General features: G+C 36.3%; 1 protein-coding gene, 1 non-coding gene and 1 pseudogene across 2 annotated transcripts; 1 reads left to right on the top strand and 2 right to left on the bottom strand.

The window, feature by feature from the left end:
• Positions 1 to 2,128: 2,128 nt before the first annotated feature.
• Positions 2,129 to 2,237, bottom strand: LOC126693263 (small nucleolar RNA R71). Its single transcript, XR_007645249.1, has one exon. It is a non-coding gene; the product is annotated as a small nucleolar RNA R71 (small nucleolar RNA).
• A 9,206-nt stretch (positions 2,238 to 11,443) lies between these two features.
• On the top strand, positions 11,444 to 12,100 carry LOC126731471 (uncharacterized). The gene has a single exon (XM_050435091.1). The coding sequence runs from the start codon at positions 11,444 to 11,446 to the stop codon at positions 12,098 to 12,100; it is 657 nt and encodes a 218-aa protein (XP_050291048.1).
• Positions 12,101 to 14,265: 2,165 nt separating this feature from the next.
• On the bottom strand, positions 14,266 to 18,046 carry LOC126717705 (xanthine dehydrogenase 1-like; annotated as a pseudogene).
• Between the last annotated feature and the right edge of the window lie 401 nt (positions 18,047 to 18,447).

The raw sequence follows: 18,447 nt of genomic DNA, 5'->3' as shown, positions 1-18,447 counted from the left end.
CCAGAGTTTTCAACCTTGTACTGCATACCAAGCCTAACAACAAATACTTATGCCGAACTCTCAATTTTTTACTAAGAAAAAGTTAAATCTCAATGATGTGCATGAAATATATATGATAAAATACTCTCATATTTGCATTTTTTTACCATATTTTTATGCTATCTTGTGATTGATTATATATTATCTTTGTTTAATAGGTGATAAGGGTTTTACATGCAACGTGGAGCTAAGTCAATCGCTAACCCATCTTGAAGGACGTGGAGGGCATGAAGTAAAGAAAAGAAAAGCAACACGAGCTAAGCAAGTAGAAAGAAAATTAAAGAAAGGAGGTCCAGGCCTAATGATTCAAAGCCGACATGAAAAGAATAAGGACCTGGAGACATGTGGAGCACAAGAAAAAGAAATTAAAAAAATAACAATAGAAGTGCTTTCATGGGTCAAAGAGATATACAGTAGGCTTGGGGTTTTAATTGCTCTTTGTTAACTTGGGCTTCTCTTTTGGGCTAGTCTTTGGTTTCGGCTAGGCACAACTTGAAGTGTAGCGTGTGGCTTACAATCCTAGTTTCACTTGTATTAGGAATTTTCATAGAGTCAGGCGGCTTCTCTTTTGAAGTGCGTGTCTTTGTGTGATATAAATAGAGAGCAAAACAGAAAAAAGAAGGGGACTGAATATAGAGGCTGCGGCTAAGACTGGTGCGTAGGAGCAGAACGTGTTCTTTTTGTCTATGACTTTTCTCTAGCACTGTGACTATTTCTTTCTCTATTCTATTTGTTTAGTTTAATGATTAGTATTTTATTTTTATGTTTTCTTTTAATTACTATGAGTAGCTAAATTTATAATTAGGGTTGAGGATGAAACCTTGTTAAGGATTATTAGTAATATTTATGTGATTTGATTTTTCTCACAATAATTGTTCTTTAATGATTTAAATTGTTCTTGCTTCATATCAATTGACTAAGATGAGATTCTAGATATGAGTTCAATCATGTTTTTCTCATGATTTAGGATTTGTCTTAATTAATTGAATGCTTGGTTTATTAATTCTTGATTATAAAATCGGATATATCTTGTGATTTGTTTGACTACGGATACAATTTATGATTTGATTTTATACTTAAGAAGCGAAGAAAAACATGCTTTTGATTTTTAAAATAAGGGTTTAAATGATGATATTTTCCATGATAACAAGATTGATTTCTAGATTATCATGTAGTGAGTTGGGAAAAATTAATGATCATAAATATATGCTAATATGACTTACAAGGCGGATTCCAAAACCTTAATTCCTTTCTCTTGATTGTTTACATATTTTTATTACTTTATATATTTTTCTTAGTTTAACTATTTGCTTAATTTTATTAATTGCTTAGTTTATATTATTGTAACCAACCAATTTTTATTTAAACTAGATTAGGATTAATTTGGTTAAGGTTTAATTAATTTTCCTACATTCATACAAGTCTCTGTGGGTTCGACCTCGTTCTTGTCCAACTATACTTCGGTACGGTTCGTACACTTGCGAGTATTTTAAAATTTCACAACAAGTTTTTGGCGCCGTTGCCGGGGACTTGGTTAGGAAAATAAATTAGGTCTTAATTGAATTTTTCCTTCTACTAGTTGTAGTTATATATTTTTTTTTAAATAGAAAAAAAAAAACAAAAAAAAATTTATTTCTTTGTGCTTGGTGTATGAGAACTTGGATACGTGATAAAGAAAATCATCTTGTTAGTTTTGATTATTCATCCACAATGGGAGAAACTGGAGATGATTCAAAAACTCTTAGGGAGTTGTTCTCACCCATAACCACCAACCCTCCATCTTGCATAGTGTTGCCTGCAACCACTGCTGCACATTTTGAGTTGAAGCCACAGATAATCCACCTTCTTCCTACTTTTCATGGATTGGATAGAGAAGATCCTTATATGCATGTGAAGGATTTTCTTGAGATTTGTGCTACTTGTAAGTTTCAAAATTTCACTGATGACTCTGTTCGCTTGCGTTTATTCCCTTTTTCCTTGAAGGATAAGGCAAAAGCATGGCTTAATTCTTTGTCATCTGGATCTATCACTTCATGGGAACTGTTGGTCACAAAATTCCTCTCTAAATTTTTCCCAATGGCCAAGACCAATGCTTTGAGGAGAGAAATTGCAGATTTTTATCAGGATGAACAAGAGAAATTTTATGAGAGTTGGGAGAGATTTAAGGACTTGATCTTAAAGTGTCCCCATCATGGTTTTGAAACATGGAGACTAGTACAATATTTTTATAATGGTTTGACTCAAACAAATCGTAACATGATTGAGTCCATGAATGGTGGTGGATTTTTGAGTCTTGTAGATGATGAGGCATACAAATTTCTTGAGAATTTTTCTGAAAGTTCACAACAATGGGATTTTTCCAATCGTAAAGAGAGATATGCCCCTGCAATTAAGAAAGGAGGATTGTATGAAGTCAGTGAAGATTTAGACATAAAAGCTAGGTTGGAAAATCTCACTCGTAAGGTTGAAGCTTTAGCTTTAGGTAGAGGGATGAATTCTGTCAATAAAGTTCAAAGTGAAACATGCTCTATTTGTGCAAGTCCTATGCATACAACACAAATGTGTCCCTCCATAGCTAGTTACCCTGATTTTTATACTGAGCAAGCAAATGCACTAAATAATTATGGAAAACCACTTGCTAGTCCATTTTCGGAGACATACAATCCACATTGGCAAAATCATCCTAATCTCTCTTGGAGGCAGAACCATTCCCCCACAAATATAGGTGGACAACAAGTGCATCAACAAAGTCAATTTCATCCACCTACTCAAGCATTTCCTCCCATTCCTCAATCAACTCCTCAGTTTATGGCACCACCAAGACCACAATCATCTTTGGAGGAGTCTCTCAAAACTTTCATGCAATCAACTAGCCAAGCCATTCAAGAGATAAAAAGTTCCACCCATTTGAATACTCAAGCTATTTCGAAGTTGGAAAATCAAGTTGGCCAGTTAGCAACCCAAGTTGGAGAGAGGGAAAAAGGAAAGTTTCCTAGTCAACCTATACCTAACCCAAAAGGGCAGTATGCAATTAATGGTTCTTCTAGTTCTACTCATGCACATGAATCTGTTCAGTCTATTACTACCCTTAAGTCTGGTAAGCAAGTTGATAATCAAGTGAAAATGCCAGAAGTGGAGGATGATGAAAATATTGTGTTAAAGGAAAAGGGAACTCATAGTTCACAGGATGATCATAGAGAAAAGAAGGGCAACTCAACCTCAATTCCAATTCAGGATCTTAATTCCCCCCTTGATAAGAGGTTTGTTCCTAAAGCTCCATTTCCTCAAAGGTTAATCAGTCCTCAGAAAAGTGCACAATTTGGAGACATTTTAGAGGTTTTTAAGCAGGTGCAAATAAACATTCCATTTCTTGATGCAATTCAGCAAGTTCCTGCTTATGCCAAATTTCTAAAAGATCTTGTGACAATGAAGAGAAAGACAAATGTCCCTAAAAAGGCATTTTTGACCGAGCAAGTTAGTTCAATCATTCAGAATAAATATCCAGTGAAATGTAAGGACCCTGGATCTCCTACAATTTCATGCAGGATTGGGGATCATCTCATTGAGCGTGCTTTGCTAGATTTGGGGGCAAGTGTGAACCTAATGCCATATTCAGTATACTTACAGCTAGGTTTGGGGGAGTTGAAACCCACAACCATGACACTTCAATTAGCTGATAGGTCTGTGAAAATCCCTAGAGGTATTGTTGAGGATGTGCTGATTAAGGTGGATGCGTTCTATTTTCCTGTTGATTTTGTTGTGTTAGACACTGAGCCTACTCTAAATGCCAGTACACAAATCCATATCATTTTGGGTCGCCCTTTCTTAGCCACATCCAATGCTTTGATCAATTGTCAGAGTGGTGTGATGAAGATTTCTTTTGGGAATATGACTGTTAAGCTTAATATTTTTTACATAAGTAAGCAAGTACTAGACAATGAGGATATATGTGAGGTTAACATGATTGGGAGCCTAGTCCATGATACTTTCCTACAATCAAGTTGTGAGGATCCCCCAAATGCTTGCTTAACCCGTTTTGATTGCAATTTGGATACTGAAAAATCAATTGAGGAGGTCAATGCATTGTTGGATTCTGTTCCTCTCTTAAGTATTGATAGCTGGCAGCCAAAAGTGATCCTTCTTCCACTTTCTTCATCCCCATTCCCATCTATTGTAGAACCACTAAAGTTGGATGACTTTTGGGAACACCAATTGATAAGTATACTTCAAGAGCATAAGGAAGCTATAGGTTGGAGAATTGCTGATATTAAGGGTATTAGTGCTTCTGTGGTTATGCAAAGAATTCACTTGGAAGACACTACAAAAGCTTCTCAACATGTTTTTGACCCAGGTAAGTTACAATATCATTGGACTAGTTCATTCATAATATGCATTATTTATCTCCATGGTGTTGTTGAGGTTTGGATGGTCCTGTTTATCAGGATTGATCTCCAATTGTGTTAAATCTTTTTGCAAAAAAAAAAAAAAAAAAAAAAATTCTTTTTTATTTTCTGATTTTAGATTAATCTTTGTGTTTATTTTCTTGTTTCATTTTATTTTCTTTTGTTCTAGCTGATATTTGACAGAAATTAAAATTTATAACAATCAGCTTGATTAAGGTACGTCTCCTCCTTCTCCTTACCTTACTTTTCCTACTTGAGTTTCTCATGTTGCATATTCATATTTTGCTCTCTTTTCATTCAAGACATATATTTGAGAGTATCATTTTTAACATTGAGGACAATGTTTGGTTTAGGTTTGGGGGGGATTTATATAGATTTCTATCTTTTGGTTTTGTTTTGTTTAGTTGTGTTAAAAAAAAAAAAAACAAAAAACAAAAAACTTTTGCCTAACTTGAGGTTTATGTTTTGAGTTCATTATACTACTCTTGCTTAAAGAATTTCATTGCTTTCATGCTCAATTCATTGCACATGCACGTAGCCACTCAGACACAACTTGTTGTTGAAGGATAAAAATGATTAGAAAATCTTGATGATAATAATGTGGAGACTGTAACCCCTGTGAGTTTTGAGCCAATCATTATTTTTGGAGGGTTATTTATTGTTTCTAATCTTAAAATTCATTTGGAAGTGCATAACATATTTCCCTTGTTGTAGTCTCATTGTTTTTTCTTTTGGCCAAGAAAAAAAAATATATATATGATTTTATGCCACACTTTAATCTTTTGAAGTCATTGATGTTGAATGAACTATACTAGTCTTTGAGAGATGAGATTAGGCCATTTTTGTCTACTTTGAGCCATATATGTATTTTTCTTTTTCTTTTTTTGATACATTATCGCTAGTCACCCCGTTGAGCCTTTTAATTAGCCTTTCTTTCTTAAAGCCCTTATCCATAGTGTTTCAAGATTGAATTTGATCAATTTGTTTCAATGTGGTGGTTTGTAAGAGAATTCAAAGAAAGAAAGAAAAATTCAAAGAAAAAAGAAAAGAAAAAGAATTGAAAAGAGAAGAAAAAAGAAGAAGGGAAAAGTGTCAAAAAGAAGAAAATAAAAAAGGTTCTCATCAAATTTTGAGAAGTGAAATGTAAGGAAGAAGTACTACTTTGAAGAAGAAGAGTTGAAAAAAAAAAATGCTGAATGAAAATTCCAAAAAGAGTTGACATTCCAACAAATCTTGAAACACTTCTTATATTGGCCAATGCATAGACAAGGTGAGGCCAAAGATTGGCCATATTTTTAGCAACACAGGAGAAGTCCCAAAGCTTTGGTGACTTCTATGGCTTAGAATAGATTTAGACTAGTTTGTGAGTGAACACTGAGGCAAGGCTGATACTTTATATAGCCATCCCTTCAATGAGTAAATCATTTTTTTAATAATATTTGATGCTTCCAGCCTAACTAATTATGAATTAGTCCATTAATATAATATAATTTGAAAGTTCTGTACCTCTTTTTGTAATTAAAATTAGAGGCAATGGGATCCCAGTAAACTCTAAATACATCATGTACTTATGCTCTGAAATAGTCCAGATGAACAATAAGATAATATATATATATATATATATATGTGTGTGTGTACACTAGTAAATTACTATGTGATCTAGTTTTGGAAGAAACTTTCTACTGTTGTTAAAGTCTTTGGTTGGTATTTTAATGAAAATTACACTGAAGATTGGAACCATTTAAACTCATTAAATAGTAGCATCAATTTGTGGACTTTTGAACATTCTCGTATTTGCATGTGTTGCAGAAAGAGTCATGTATGATTGTTTCAGACCAAGCAAAAAATTCATTTGCAAACTATATATCCAAGCAATATTAATTGCCTGGTCCATGTTATTATAAGTAGCACGCGTAGCCCATATGTACATGTCGTCTGCTATAAATCATCGATCAATTTCTTGACAGCTTTTTTTAATGTGGTAAATTAGGTTTCAAACCACATGTATATTAAAACCAACAAGAGATTTTAAGGCCATGTTTAGTGAACTATTTTAAACACATATTTTCAATTTTTAAACAATATTATATGTTTTTAAAAAAATTGAAAACTATTGTTTAAACAAATGTAACAAACGGACTCTAAGTTTTTGAAACTAATTAATGATTTGTATCATTGTAAATGTGTGTTGGCCAATTTCTTTTTTCTTTCTTTTTTTTCTTTTTTTTTTTTTTTTTTGAATGGATTTATAATTGGCCAATTTCTTGACTACTTTAGTTTTTGAAATAATGGTTTCTATCATTGTCAGGACCTAGTTATCTGCTTCGATCTTCTTCTTCTTTTTTTTTCTTTTTTTGAAAATCTTATTTATCTAACCCCACTGCAAGGTTGTCAAGTTGATGGCCTAACAGCTCCTACTCATAATGCACTGGGGTCTACGTACAAATCACACTTCCGACAAAGGTTACCATTGACAATGTGGTTTTTATAATTAATTAATATAAGGCCCAGTTCATATTAAAACAAATTTATGGGGACTAGAACCGCGTGGTTAGGTGTGAAAACCTTGAAATCCATGTCAATTTAGTTATACATTATTCTGCATATTACGTGTTTTGAGTTTATTGCCAATTGCATCTCATTTTCATGTGGAAAATTCCAAGTCATGGTGAAGTACAGTCTATAGTTTTGATTTGCCGCCTAAGCTGACTCCAGCACATAGGACATTTTTTGGCTTGCTCAGAATAGATTGCATTATCTATTTCTCAAATGAAATGGTCAATTGTGTGATATACAAGGCATTTTATGGACATTTGGTTAAGCCAAATTGGGAAAATTTATTAGCCAGTTTTTACCTCTTAGATATAAGATCAAAGTTGTGTAATCGATACATAAGTGTGTTGGAAAGAAAATACTTACGTACTTTCGGAGAGTTAGCGAAATAGTGCTTCCTTCTTTCACATTCACGATGAATCTCACTATGAATTTAATGAGTAAACTTCACTATGAATATGAAAGGAAAGAACACTATTTACCATGTGCCAAGAGTACCTAAGAATTACTCGAATTGGTAGAGTTTGGTGTTAATTCTACAGAAATTATGGATTGGAGGGTGTTTTGAAATTAAATGCTTGAAAGAGTTATACATTCTCATCTATTCCACTATTCATGCAACTTTGGGAAAGGATTCCTAAATCCTAATGCACACATGCTTCAATAATTTCTAATGGACTTTGAGTGCACGCGCACACACATTAAAAAAAAAAAATAAAAATAAAAAAAAGGATTTCTGATGGCCTGAATATGACTTATTTTATAAATGAGAGTCAAAACTCAAAAAGGGCATGGATGAAGATATATTGTAACTTTTATTTTCAAAGTTTTCATCCTTTACATTTCTTTTTCATTCTTTATCCACATACATTGTATACGTTTTATTAATATATTCTCCAAATAATTGTTAGGTAATTGCTTTATTTTGTCCATATTTCCAACCATGGAACTTTGATTTTATGCCTTCTTGATTTCTTAGGTTACACACCTGTGGGATTTGAAACCATTAACTCAACTTTTTTTTCTTCTATGAAGAGGAAATTTACTTAATTATATAAAGGCAAAAAGTCAGTAAAAATCATTGGATAGCTAACACTCTAGGAATTCGCATTTGAGTTAAAAACTTATTGTTAAAGTTTGATTTTAAGTAATTGTACATGGATCATTGAAAGTTTGAAACCATGAAGATTAGCTAGTCAATCGGTAATTATTTACTTAATTATATAAAGGCAAAAAGTCAGTAAAAATCATTGGATATATAGCTAACACCCTAGGAATTAGCATTTGAGTTAAAAACCTACTGTTAAAGTTTGATTTTAAGTAATTGTACATGGATCATTGAAAGTTTGAAACCATGAAGATTAGCTAGTCAATCGGTAATTATTTACTTAATTATATAAAGGCAAAAAGCCAGTAAAAATCATTGGATAGCTAACACCCTAGGAATTAGCATTTGAGTTAAAAACTTATTGTCAAAGTTTGATTTTAAGTAATTGTACATGGATCATTGAAATTTTGAAACCATGAAGATTAGCTAGTCAATCGGTAATTATATCCTGTCAATTTTGAATATGATGTAAAAGGATTCGTGAAAATGAAATTCCATTTATTCCATGGCTCCGTTTGGTGGGGCGTTTTCTAAATGAAAACTAGCGTTTTTTTATCAAAAACGCTGGAAGCTATGCATTTGGCATTACATTTTTTGAAAAATTACGTTTTTGAAAACTCTGAAAATTTACGTTTGCAAAACACAATGGCAGATAGCTTTTTAAAAAACCAGGTAAAAAACGCAACTATCTTAATCTGTTGAAGCTTGAAATTCCTAAAATAACCTCACAAATACTGAAGTCTTGCCTGCTACCTTTCTATCATCTATCACCTCTAGGCCTTGCCACTATCTAATTCTGCTCGACTTTGATGAAATTTCTTCTCTCTAGCTTTTTTCATTAATTGAATATTCTAGGCATGCAAAAATCACTGTGGTATGGGATCAGGTTGTAGGTGACGCAAAGAAGATGAGTCTAGAGAAACTTGGATGCAATTGAATGAATTTTTTTTTTGAAATTACTAAGGTTAGATGCGGACCATGTGCTTGGCAGTAGAGGATTTTTGCCCAGCAATCCAGCAAGTGAAGGAGAAGCTTGAGGCAATAGGAGATAGACATTGGGAAAGATAAAAATTAGGTGTCCTTGTGTAATTTTTTATTATTATAATAACAAAAATAAATTAAACTATTAAATGGAACCATATTATTATTATTATTATTATTGTTATTATTGTTACTTTCTTTATTAAATTTTGTATGGGACGTCTTCTTATTATTAAATTATTAAATAAAAATATATATATTATTATCATTATAGCATAGCTTGTCATGTCCTTTTTTGTAATTTTTTCTGTGGGGGCCAGCCAATCAACAGGCCCATTAAGGTCAGGATCGTTGGGCCTGCGGCCCATCCGAGAATGCACATCCATCTAAGGAGACCAGGTCAGGTCATAAGGTTAATTACCGAGGGAGGGTGATGGTCAATATCACGAAAGTAGAGTTCCGTGTTCGTCCGAGGACGCCATACTCCTCGGCAGTATGCGTCCGAGAACGATCAGGACGCGGTCTTATTACAACCGGACCTCGGAATTACGTCACCACTAAAGATGGGATAACAGACCAAGGGTAAGAAAGAAAAGGCAAACAAATATCTATAACTACAGCAGCCTCCGCATTAATTATCTCTCAACCAACTCTCTGGCCGCATTAATGTGGAGGTGATGCCTGAACAGTAAGGAGGCAGCCTTACAGCTGCCCATAGGAAGTTCCAGGAGGTGCTAGATGGGACAGAAAGAAATCCCCCGAACCCAACCTACACGTGTGTGGTGAGGATGGAACACAGAGGGTGGTATATAAACTGAAAGAAGAACATGCAAAAGAGAGGATCGGAACAAAAGAGAAAAGAAAGAAAAGCATAGACTGAAGAAGGAGAACGTAAAAAGAAAAAGACTTGTATCGATTACCAAAACAAAACGATCGTTGTACCAGCTCTGAGCCTTCAATATACGTGAGGGTGAACCTTTTCATTCCAAAAAAGTTAATCTAGTTCTTAAACACCCACGCTCTATAAATTATATTGTTTGGGCCTATTTACGTGCGAATCCAGTATCGTTTTGGGTCGTTACAAATCAAGTCCTTACAATTGGCGCTGTCTGTAGGGAGAGCTTGTGTTAACTTAAAGGACTTCCGATGCAGCGTTTCTGATGGAGGAAGTGGGTCCACATCACCCCGCGGTGGGACCGCATCAGGAGGATGTCAACCTGCACCAGGCAGAGTCAAGGGGCTCCCAGCATGGTGATCCTCGAAGGAGTCCCGAATGGAGAGAAGGCCATGAGGGGAGTGTACATATAACTCATACCACCAGGAGCCACTCTTGGGGGAAGAGTCACGTCTCCTATGTGAAGCATGATAGGAATCTGCAACGTGAGATTGCAGATTTGAAGAGAGAGTTGCGCCATGCACGGCGGGAACGCTCCCTACCTTGCTCCGAACCATTATCTGAGGACTCGGATGGAGCTAGTTATAGGTGGAGATCGAGAACTCCGCCAAGCGAGACTTTCTCCTATGAAGAGGAGCACCGCCATCGACGTAAGCGTAGAAGTCCACCTAGCAGGGACTTGGGAAACGACGCCATGAACAAAGCCTTGAGTCAAATTTCCAAGTCGCCCTTTACGAGAAACATAGACGATGCGATTCATCCTCGGCGATTCCATCAGCCTACGTTCTCTCTATATGATGGTCATTCAGATCCGGTGGAAAATGTAAGCTATTTCAGTCAGAAGATGGCCATCTATTCCAGAGACGAGGCTTTGATGTGCAAAGTTTTTCCATCGAGCTTGGGTCCAACGGCGATGAGGTGGTTCAATGGCTTAAGGGCCAATTCTGTTGGATCTTTCAAAACACTGACTCGGGCTTTTGGTGCTCGCTTTATTACATGCAGCAGGACTCCTCGGCCCTTGGGATCTTTACTGACTCTATCTTTGCGAGAGGGCGAGACTCTCAAGAACTACTCGGATAGGTGCTGGGAAATGTTTAATGAAATAGAGGGAAAGAACGATGCTGTCGCTATAACCACTTTCAAAGCTGGCCTCCCAGTTGATCACGATTTGAGGAAATCCCTGACGGGTAAACCTGTCACCAGTGTGCGCCAACTGATGGACAGAATAGATAAGTACAGAAGGGTAGAGGAAGATCAACTTCAGGGAAAAGGAAAGGCCAAGGCAATCCCTCAGGAGATGAGGGATTTCAGGTCGGACCGTTATAATAGCATTGACCCCGGAGGGATTTTGTTAGGCAGTCGGGTTCGGCGGACGCCCAGGTGGTCAATGCAATATTTCGAGAGCCAGTGCAGTAGGTTTTGGAGAAGATAAAGAATGAGCCATTCTTCAAATGGCCGAACAAGATGGCGGGAGAGCCTAGGAAACGCAACCCGAACTTATACTGCCACTATCATCAGGATCATGGGCACACGACGGATAATTGCAGGAATTTATGGGATCACTTGGAACAATTGGTCCGTGAAGGGAAATTAAAACAACTCTTGCATCACTCCAGTGGAAGGGCGAGCCAAGCAGGTTCAGAGGTGCGTGGGGACGCTTCATTAAGACTCCCTCTGGGTACGATTAACGTTATCTTTGCGGCCCCGGGAAGGACTGGATCTTGCCCCTCCAGAGTATTGTCGGTGTCCCGATCCCCGGCCGAGGATCATTCCCAAGCATTGAAGAGAGCCAAGGTGCGTGTCCCCCTGATTCTAGGCTTTTCAGATGAGGATATGGTTGGGACCATACAGCCCCATGAGGATGCTTTGGTGGTAACGTTGAGAATTGGCGAGTACGATGTCAGAAGAGTGATGGTTGATCAGGGTAGCGCTATGGATGTGATGTATCCAGACTTGTACAAGGGGCTAGGTTTGAAGCCAGAGGACTTAACAACCTATAACTCTCCTCTAGTAAGTTTTGAGGGAAGGTTGGTCACTCCCAAAGGACTAATCAGGCTGCCCGTGCAATCAGGTACGGATGTGATGGAGGTTGTACACCCAATTCACATCATGATAGGTTAGCTTTAAGTCCATTCTCTTATTCAAAGCGTCTATACTTCCCAGGACCCTAAACATGTTTGGAGCACACTGGGTGGGGGATAGCCTAAAGAAATTGAGGTAACTCCTAGTGATACTACCCATGGGGATAGTCATCCCGCCCTCTATAAAGGCAATCATGGGAATAACTACTTCCCCAGTTTGTCTGGCATCAACCCATTCCCCTTGGGCTGCGTACCTCATCCCTACCGTTGAGGGGATTTTGTACTTAGAGCAAAAGTTTCTAATACCTTCCTCGGATTCAACGAGACATCGAAATGGATTCTTTTGTTTCCCCATTTTTCTAAAAGACTTAGCAGAGAAGACTGTTGGGTTTGAAATAAAAGTGGTAAAAACTTCGAGAAGACTTACAGGTTCAAAGGGAGGACCTCAGACAAAGTATGATTATTTGTAGTCGCTAGGAAAATAACGAAAATAGAGAAAGGCAGGTTCAATGTATGAACTCTGGAACCACGTAATCATTGAAGGTAAGGTACAGGGTTAATTTGAGAACGCTTTTGTAGTCATATGAGGATCGTGAGCGGTAAAAGTTCCTGCTCACAAAACAAGGGAGGCCCTCTACCATTTGATTTAAATCTCACCGTCGAACGTGGGAGACAAGGGCGTTGCCAAAATTTAATGCTGCCAAAATCGGGATGCTGAAGCGTCAGGGGCATGCCCCAAAACACGCATAGGTACGGGCTTATGACGTCAAAATCCACCTTCTCTCCCGAAGGGTCGAAAAGTAGGATTTTGAGAGGTTATTGTGGGGGCCAGCCAATCAACAAGCCCATTAAGGTTAGGATCGTTGGGCCTGCGGCCCATCCGAGGATGCACATCCGTCCGAGGAGGCCAGGTCAGGTCATAAGGTTAATTACCGAGGGAGGGTGATGGTCAATATCACGAAAGTAGAGTTCCGTGTTCGTCCGAGGACGCCATACTCCTTGGCAGTATGCGTCCGAGGACGATCAGGACGCGGTCTTATTACAACCGGACCTCGGAATTACGTCACCACTAAAGATGGGATAACAGACCAAGGGTAAGAAAGAAAAGGCAAACAAATATCTTTAACTACAGCTACCTCCGCATTAATTATCTCTCAACTAACTCTCTGACCGCATTAATGTAGAGGTGATGCCTGAACAGTAAGGAGGCAGCCTTACAGCTGCCCATAGAAAGTTCTAGGAGGTGTTAGATGGGACAGAAAGAAATCCCCCGAACCCAACCTACACGTGTGTGGTGAGGATGGAACACAGAGGGTGGTATATAAACTGAAAGAAGAACATGCAAAAGAGAGGATCGGAACAAAAGAGAAAAGAAAGAAAAGCATAGACTGAAGAAGGAGAACGTAAAAAGAAAAAGAACTGTATCGATTACCAAAACAAAACGATCGTTGTACCAGTTCTGAGCCTTCAATATACGTGAGGGTGAACCTTTTCATTCCAAAAAAGTTAATCTAGTTCTTAAACACCCACGCTCTACAAATTATATTGTTTGGGCCTATTTACGTGCGAACCCAGTATCGTTTTGGGTCGTTACAAATCGAGTCCTTACATTTTCAAAACAACAATTTTAGAACATGTTTTACCAAACGCTCAAATATAACTTTAAAAACTGAGTTTTCAAAATACTCATTTTTAAAAACACTATTTTTTTGAAAATGCACTTTTTAAAACAGCCTATCCAAACAGACCTCGTATTAAACAGAGAAAACGCATAACATTGGCACCAACTAAAGTCGGAGAACAAAGACAAGCAATAAATACATTTGACTCAGTACAAGGAATCATTGTAATGTTTTTCTTGTTTCATATCAATATCGTGGCCGATTAAATGTCTCACCAATTCAAGCCTCTCTGGACTGCAACCATGATGTAATTTGCTTGAAATATTCGAAAATAGAGCCATTGAAAACAATTTAGTGACAATAGACAATTTGCTTGAAAGGTTCCAACTAGAGCTAATTTTGAACACAATTTAGTGACAAGAGACAATTTCTACCAACTTCAACTGCCCCCTCCTTGACAATTCTCATGATGTCATGCCACTGTGTCCCTTTTCCCGGAGCTCGTTTGTGAGAATTTATTTGCATTGAATTATTGGATTAGAAAAATGAGTTTAAGCAAAAATATAGTTCTACTTAGAAAACGTAAAAGTTTAAAGTCGTATATAACTAGATAAGTTGAAATTTTCAGGAAAGAGATTGTAGCACCCAATACATATATATGCTAGGCTGTTTTGACTGATCAAGAAAATGACTGCTTGTAATTACATTTTGCAATTGTAAGTACATCTTGTACCATAGTAAACAATGAGAATACCATTATTTAACTTACAAAAAGGGTGTTCCCCTTGCTCTTCCCTAACTAGCAGAGTCAGTTTATTTTATTTTATTTTGAGGAAGCTTTGTTAAAGATAAGTAAACTGTACAAAGTGAGAATTTTAAGATATGCTAAATTGAAATAAGACTATTGCATCAAACACTGAGCTTAGGGTGGAAATCAGAGCTAATAAATGGTGCAGTGAACTCATCCAAACAAGCCATCCGGATGCGTTCGGGTGTTGCAGGATTATCCAGAGGAAACCAGTCATTACAACCCACTTCTGCTCTTGCAGCAATAATGGCATCTTTGATGGCAAAAAAGACAGCTGAGGCCAGAAAAAATGGAGGCTCACCAACAGCTTTAGATGAATGGATGGCCTTCACATTTGGATGACCCTGTTGATTAACACAGAAACACAGGAGCCAGAGAAGTAAAATGTAAGCTGGTATAGATTTAAGTGAATACCAACAGCAAACTCTAGAAAAGCAACTGAAGACAACAATTTACTTTTGACATAAAAATAACAATACAAAAAGTTAAAGCCCTAAAAAGTTACAGCCAAAGTTAATAACTTAAAATTATAAACTTAATTTACCAAATGGGAGTCATCATTATAATGGAGGCAATGCAAAGATGGTTTGAAGGCTAGGTAACAAGCAGTCTAGCATTCACTTGGTTTATTAAAATATGGTGTTTGGTTTAAGAATATGGTCTTCTATAGTCTATCTAGGGTTTTCTTATAAATAACTAATTTTCATAATATAACAAGGGAGTGTTTTCTTGAGGTTCAATTTAAAACAATTTACTATGGATTCAGTAGTTCCATACTGGTTATATAATTGATGTAGGAGCACAATTAGAAATTATTTCAATATTTTATTTTGGATTTTCATAGGATTATTTCAAACTTTAAGTTTTTACTTTTTAATTATTTATTTTTGAGTTATGATAACACCCAAGGGTTACCATGTGACTGTTCTAGATGGTGAAGCTGCATCAATAACTAGATTCATCCTTTCCTAACAACTTAAGCTTTTGGTACAAGTGATAATTTATAAATGTTTAAGTTGAATCATTAATAAATTTGAGTGTTACTCTTCTTGTTCTTTTTTCTATTGCAATCTTTCTCCATTGATTTTAAAAGAGCCAACACAATAGATTAATCAAAACGACATCACAAAATCATAGTTCTACAACCTTCCCTTGGACACCTTACCCACCCCCAAAGTGAAAGATAAGCCATGCCATAATAGCATCTCATTTTCTCTCTTTGTAATAAGATGCAGTAACTTCAACACCTATTTTTGTGTTGTTCAAATCATGTAAATAACCGTGAGCATTTTCATGTCTTAACTCATTTTTAAATCAAAATATCATTTCTTGTTAAATTTTTAATATTCATCCGAATCTCTATGTTCAAATAGGTTCTTCATTATAGAGGTGATTCTGAATCAAATAAAAAATAAAAAACGCAACCCAGCCCCCTCCCAACTCCCTAACTTCATTCCCAAAGGCATTTGAGAAGCAATTAGTTGAGTGTACCTTCAGAAGTGAAACATTGAATTTGAAGGGGACATCATTAATTCATAGAGGGAATTTTGTAACTTCCAGGTCCGCATGTGTAAAGGCATCCTGGTGGGATCCACTTATGAGCTGCATCTCCCCACTTTAGTTCTTCTAGGGCTACCCAACCTAAACCTTGTATAAAGGCTCCTTCAATCTGTTAGAAAAATCAAAGCATACACCAACTCATCAGAATATAAATTAAGACCATATTGGTTTCAAGTGTAACAAACTCCAACAGAAGAAAGGTTCAAAGTGCAAATAATGATCATAAAAATGTCCACACAGCAGACAGAATGTATGAATAATATCAGCAACTATCAAAGAAATGGCACTGGAGTTCAAACATCAGTTTCCCAAGTTTACAAGACTATAACATATGAAGCAGGACTGGCATTCACCTCGAAGTCCAGAACAAAAGGATTTCAGTACATATATTTAAATGACTTAAGTATTAGGAGGCTGAGGAACCGATATATATATATATATATATATATACAATTTAAAATATAATATAGGAGAAAATGAAAAAAGGAAATTAATTACAAAAAGAAAAGAAGAGTCTGTCCAAGGAAAAGCACCTGTCCAACATCAATTGCTGGATTGAGAGAATATCCAAGATCCAAGATGACATTTGCCGCCCTTGTGTGAAAATCTCCAGTCAATGTGTCAATTTCAACCTCAGCAAATGCAGCACCATATGTGAAATACTTGAATGGGTTTCCTTTACCAGTCTTCCAATCAAAGTCAAGTTCAGGGGTGATATAAAATCCATGTGCTGAAAGGTCTATTCGTACCATATAGCATGCATTCGCCAGCTGAGAATAAATGAAAACACAACATAATTTTCTCATCAGACTGCCCAAGAGAACAAAGGCTCTCAATAGCAAAGAACATTTATATATCTAAAATAGCATTCATGTTAAATAACATATACTCCTTTTTAAAAATTTGTTTCTTTCCTTAAAGAAAATATAGAAAAGAAAATATAGAACTCATTCAATCTGTAAAACAAATAGATCATACATTTGATGATTTGATCATCCAGAGGATAAGGCAGTTATACAAAACTATGAAAACAAAGGTACCTTAGCAAACGAGTCAAAATTATGTTCTGAAGCAATAGGCGCCATACGTGCCTTTATTTGCTCGCATGCATCCAAAACTGCTGATCCATATATATCAGAACTTGCAGAAGCAGCTGTTGGTGATGAATTAGGGACCTGATTTGACAGCATGACAAAAACAACATACATATATGTTTATAATTTTATACTGTATATGCATATATGCATGCAAGTATACATTTATGTATGAAGAATAAGATGATTCAATACCATTATTTAATACAAAAGAAATCCGCAATCTATTTCTAGTTTTCACACAGAATCTTGGATGGTTTCATTTCCACTTTAATGTTAAGAAATGTTACCATTCCATGATTCTAATGGAGACTGATGAGAGAACATTCCAGGTTGAACCACTGGCAATGTAGAGAGTTTAAGAATCAATTAGAAAGGACAAGCACTTCTTTTTCTTTTTCTTTTTTTTGAATTATTTGGAAAAGGAAAAACAGAACAAGTGGAAGGGGCTACTCCTCTCTAAATATGGGTTGCAGAAGATATTTTATGATGCTTGTTACCCATACAGCTGTCACACGTCAGATAAGTAACTATGCGCAAATCACATATGTTTGATTCCCTTTTCATCTCACATTAGTCAATGTTTTTGTTAAAAAAATATAAGAACAAGTATTTTACAAAACTTCCATTTTATTCATTTTTTCTAGCACTTTCGATAAAAGGATACAGCCATGCCAAGTCCCACCAGTGATACCAATGATTATTTTCTGCTGAACATGGTCTGGAGTAAAACTAAACAAGACGTAAAACCTTTAACAAAACATCACTTATTACCTTGTCAGTACTTGTCTCAGATATAAAGACAGAACTGAGAGGGATATTGAAGGCAGAAGCAGCAATCTGAGCAATTTTTGTGTGTAAACCTTGCCCCATCTCAACACCTCCATGTGTAACTAATACATTTCCATCGGTATAAACATGAACAAGAGCACCAGCCTACAGTTATTAGGCAGATTTACATAATCAGGATCTGATGACATGATTCTAGAATAAACATAAAATGCAAACCTCATAGCCCAAAAGCAAGAACGTCATAACAAATTCAACCAGTAATAATAGTTCAGCAATCTATAAATTTTCAAAACTGATGGAGTACCATGAAAGCAACCACTATAGACATATATACAGGGCATCCCAAAACAAATTCTAATATCCAAGCAGCTAGGAATAACTGAAACAAAGGGGAGAATAAGAATGTAGAAAGGAATTCGCAGTGCGTCACCCTCTGTGGGGAGAGAATATTGAAGCAAAATTTTGGAGCAGTAGCTACTCATCTCCCAGTTCATATCCAGGGGAGTTTAAT

The sequence above is a fragment of the Quercus robur genome, chromosome 1, assembly GCF_932294415.1.
Source record: "Quercus robur chromosome 1, dhQueRobu3.1, whole genome shotgun sequence".
Lineage (NCBI taxonomy): Eukaryota > Viridiplantae > Streptophyta > Magnoliopsida > Fagales > Fagaceae > Quercus > Quercus robur.
This window is presented reverse-complemented; position numbering and strand designations above follow the sequence as displayed.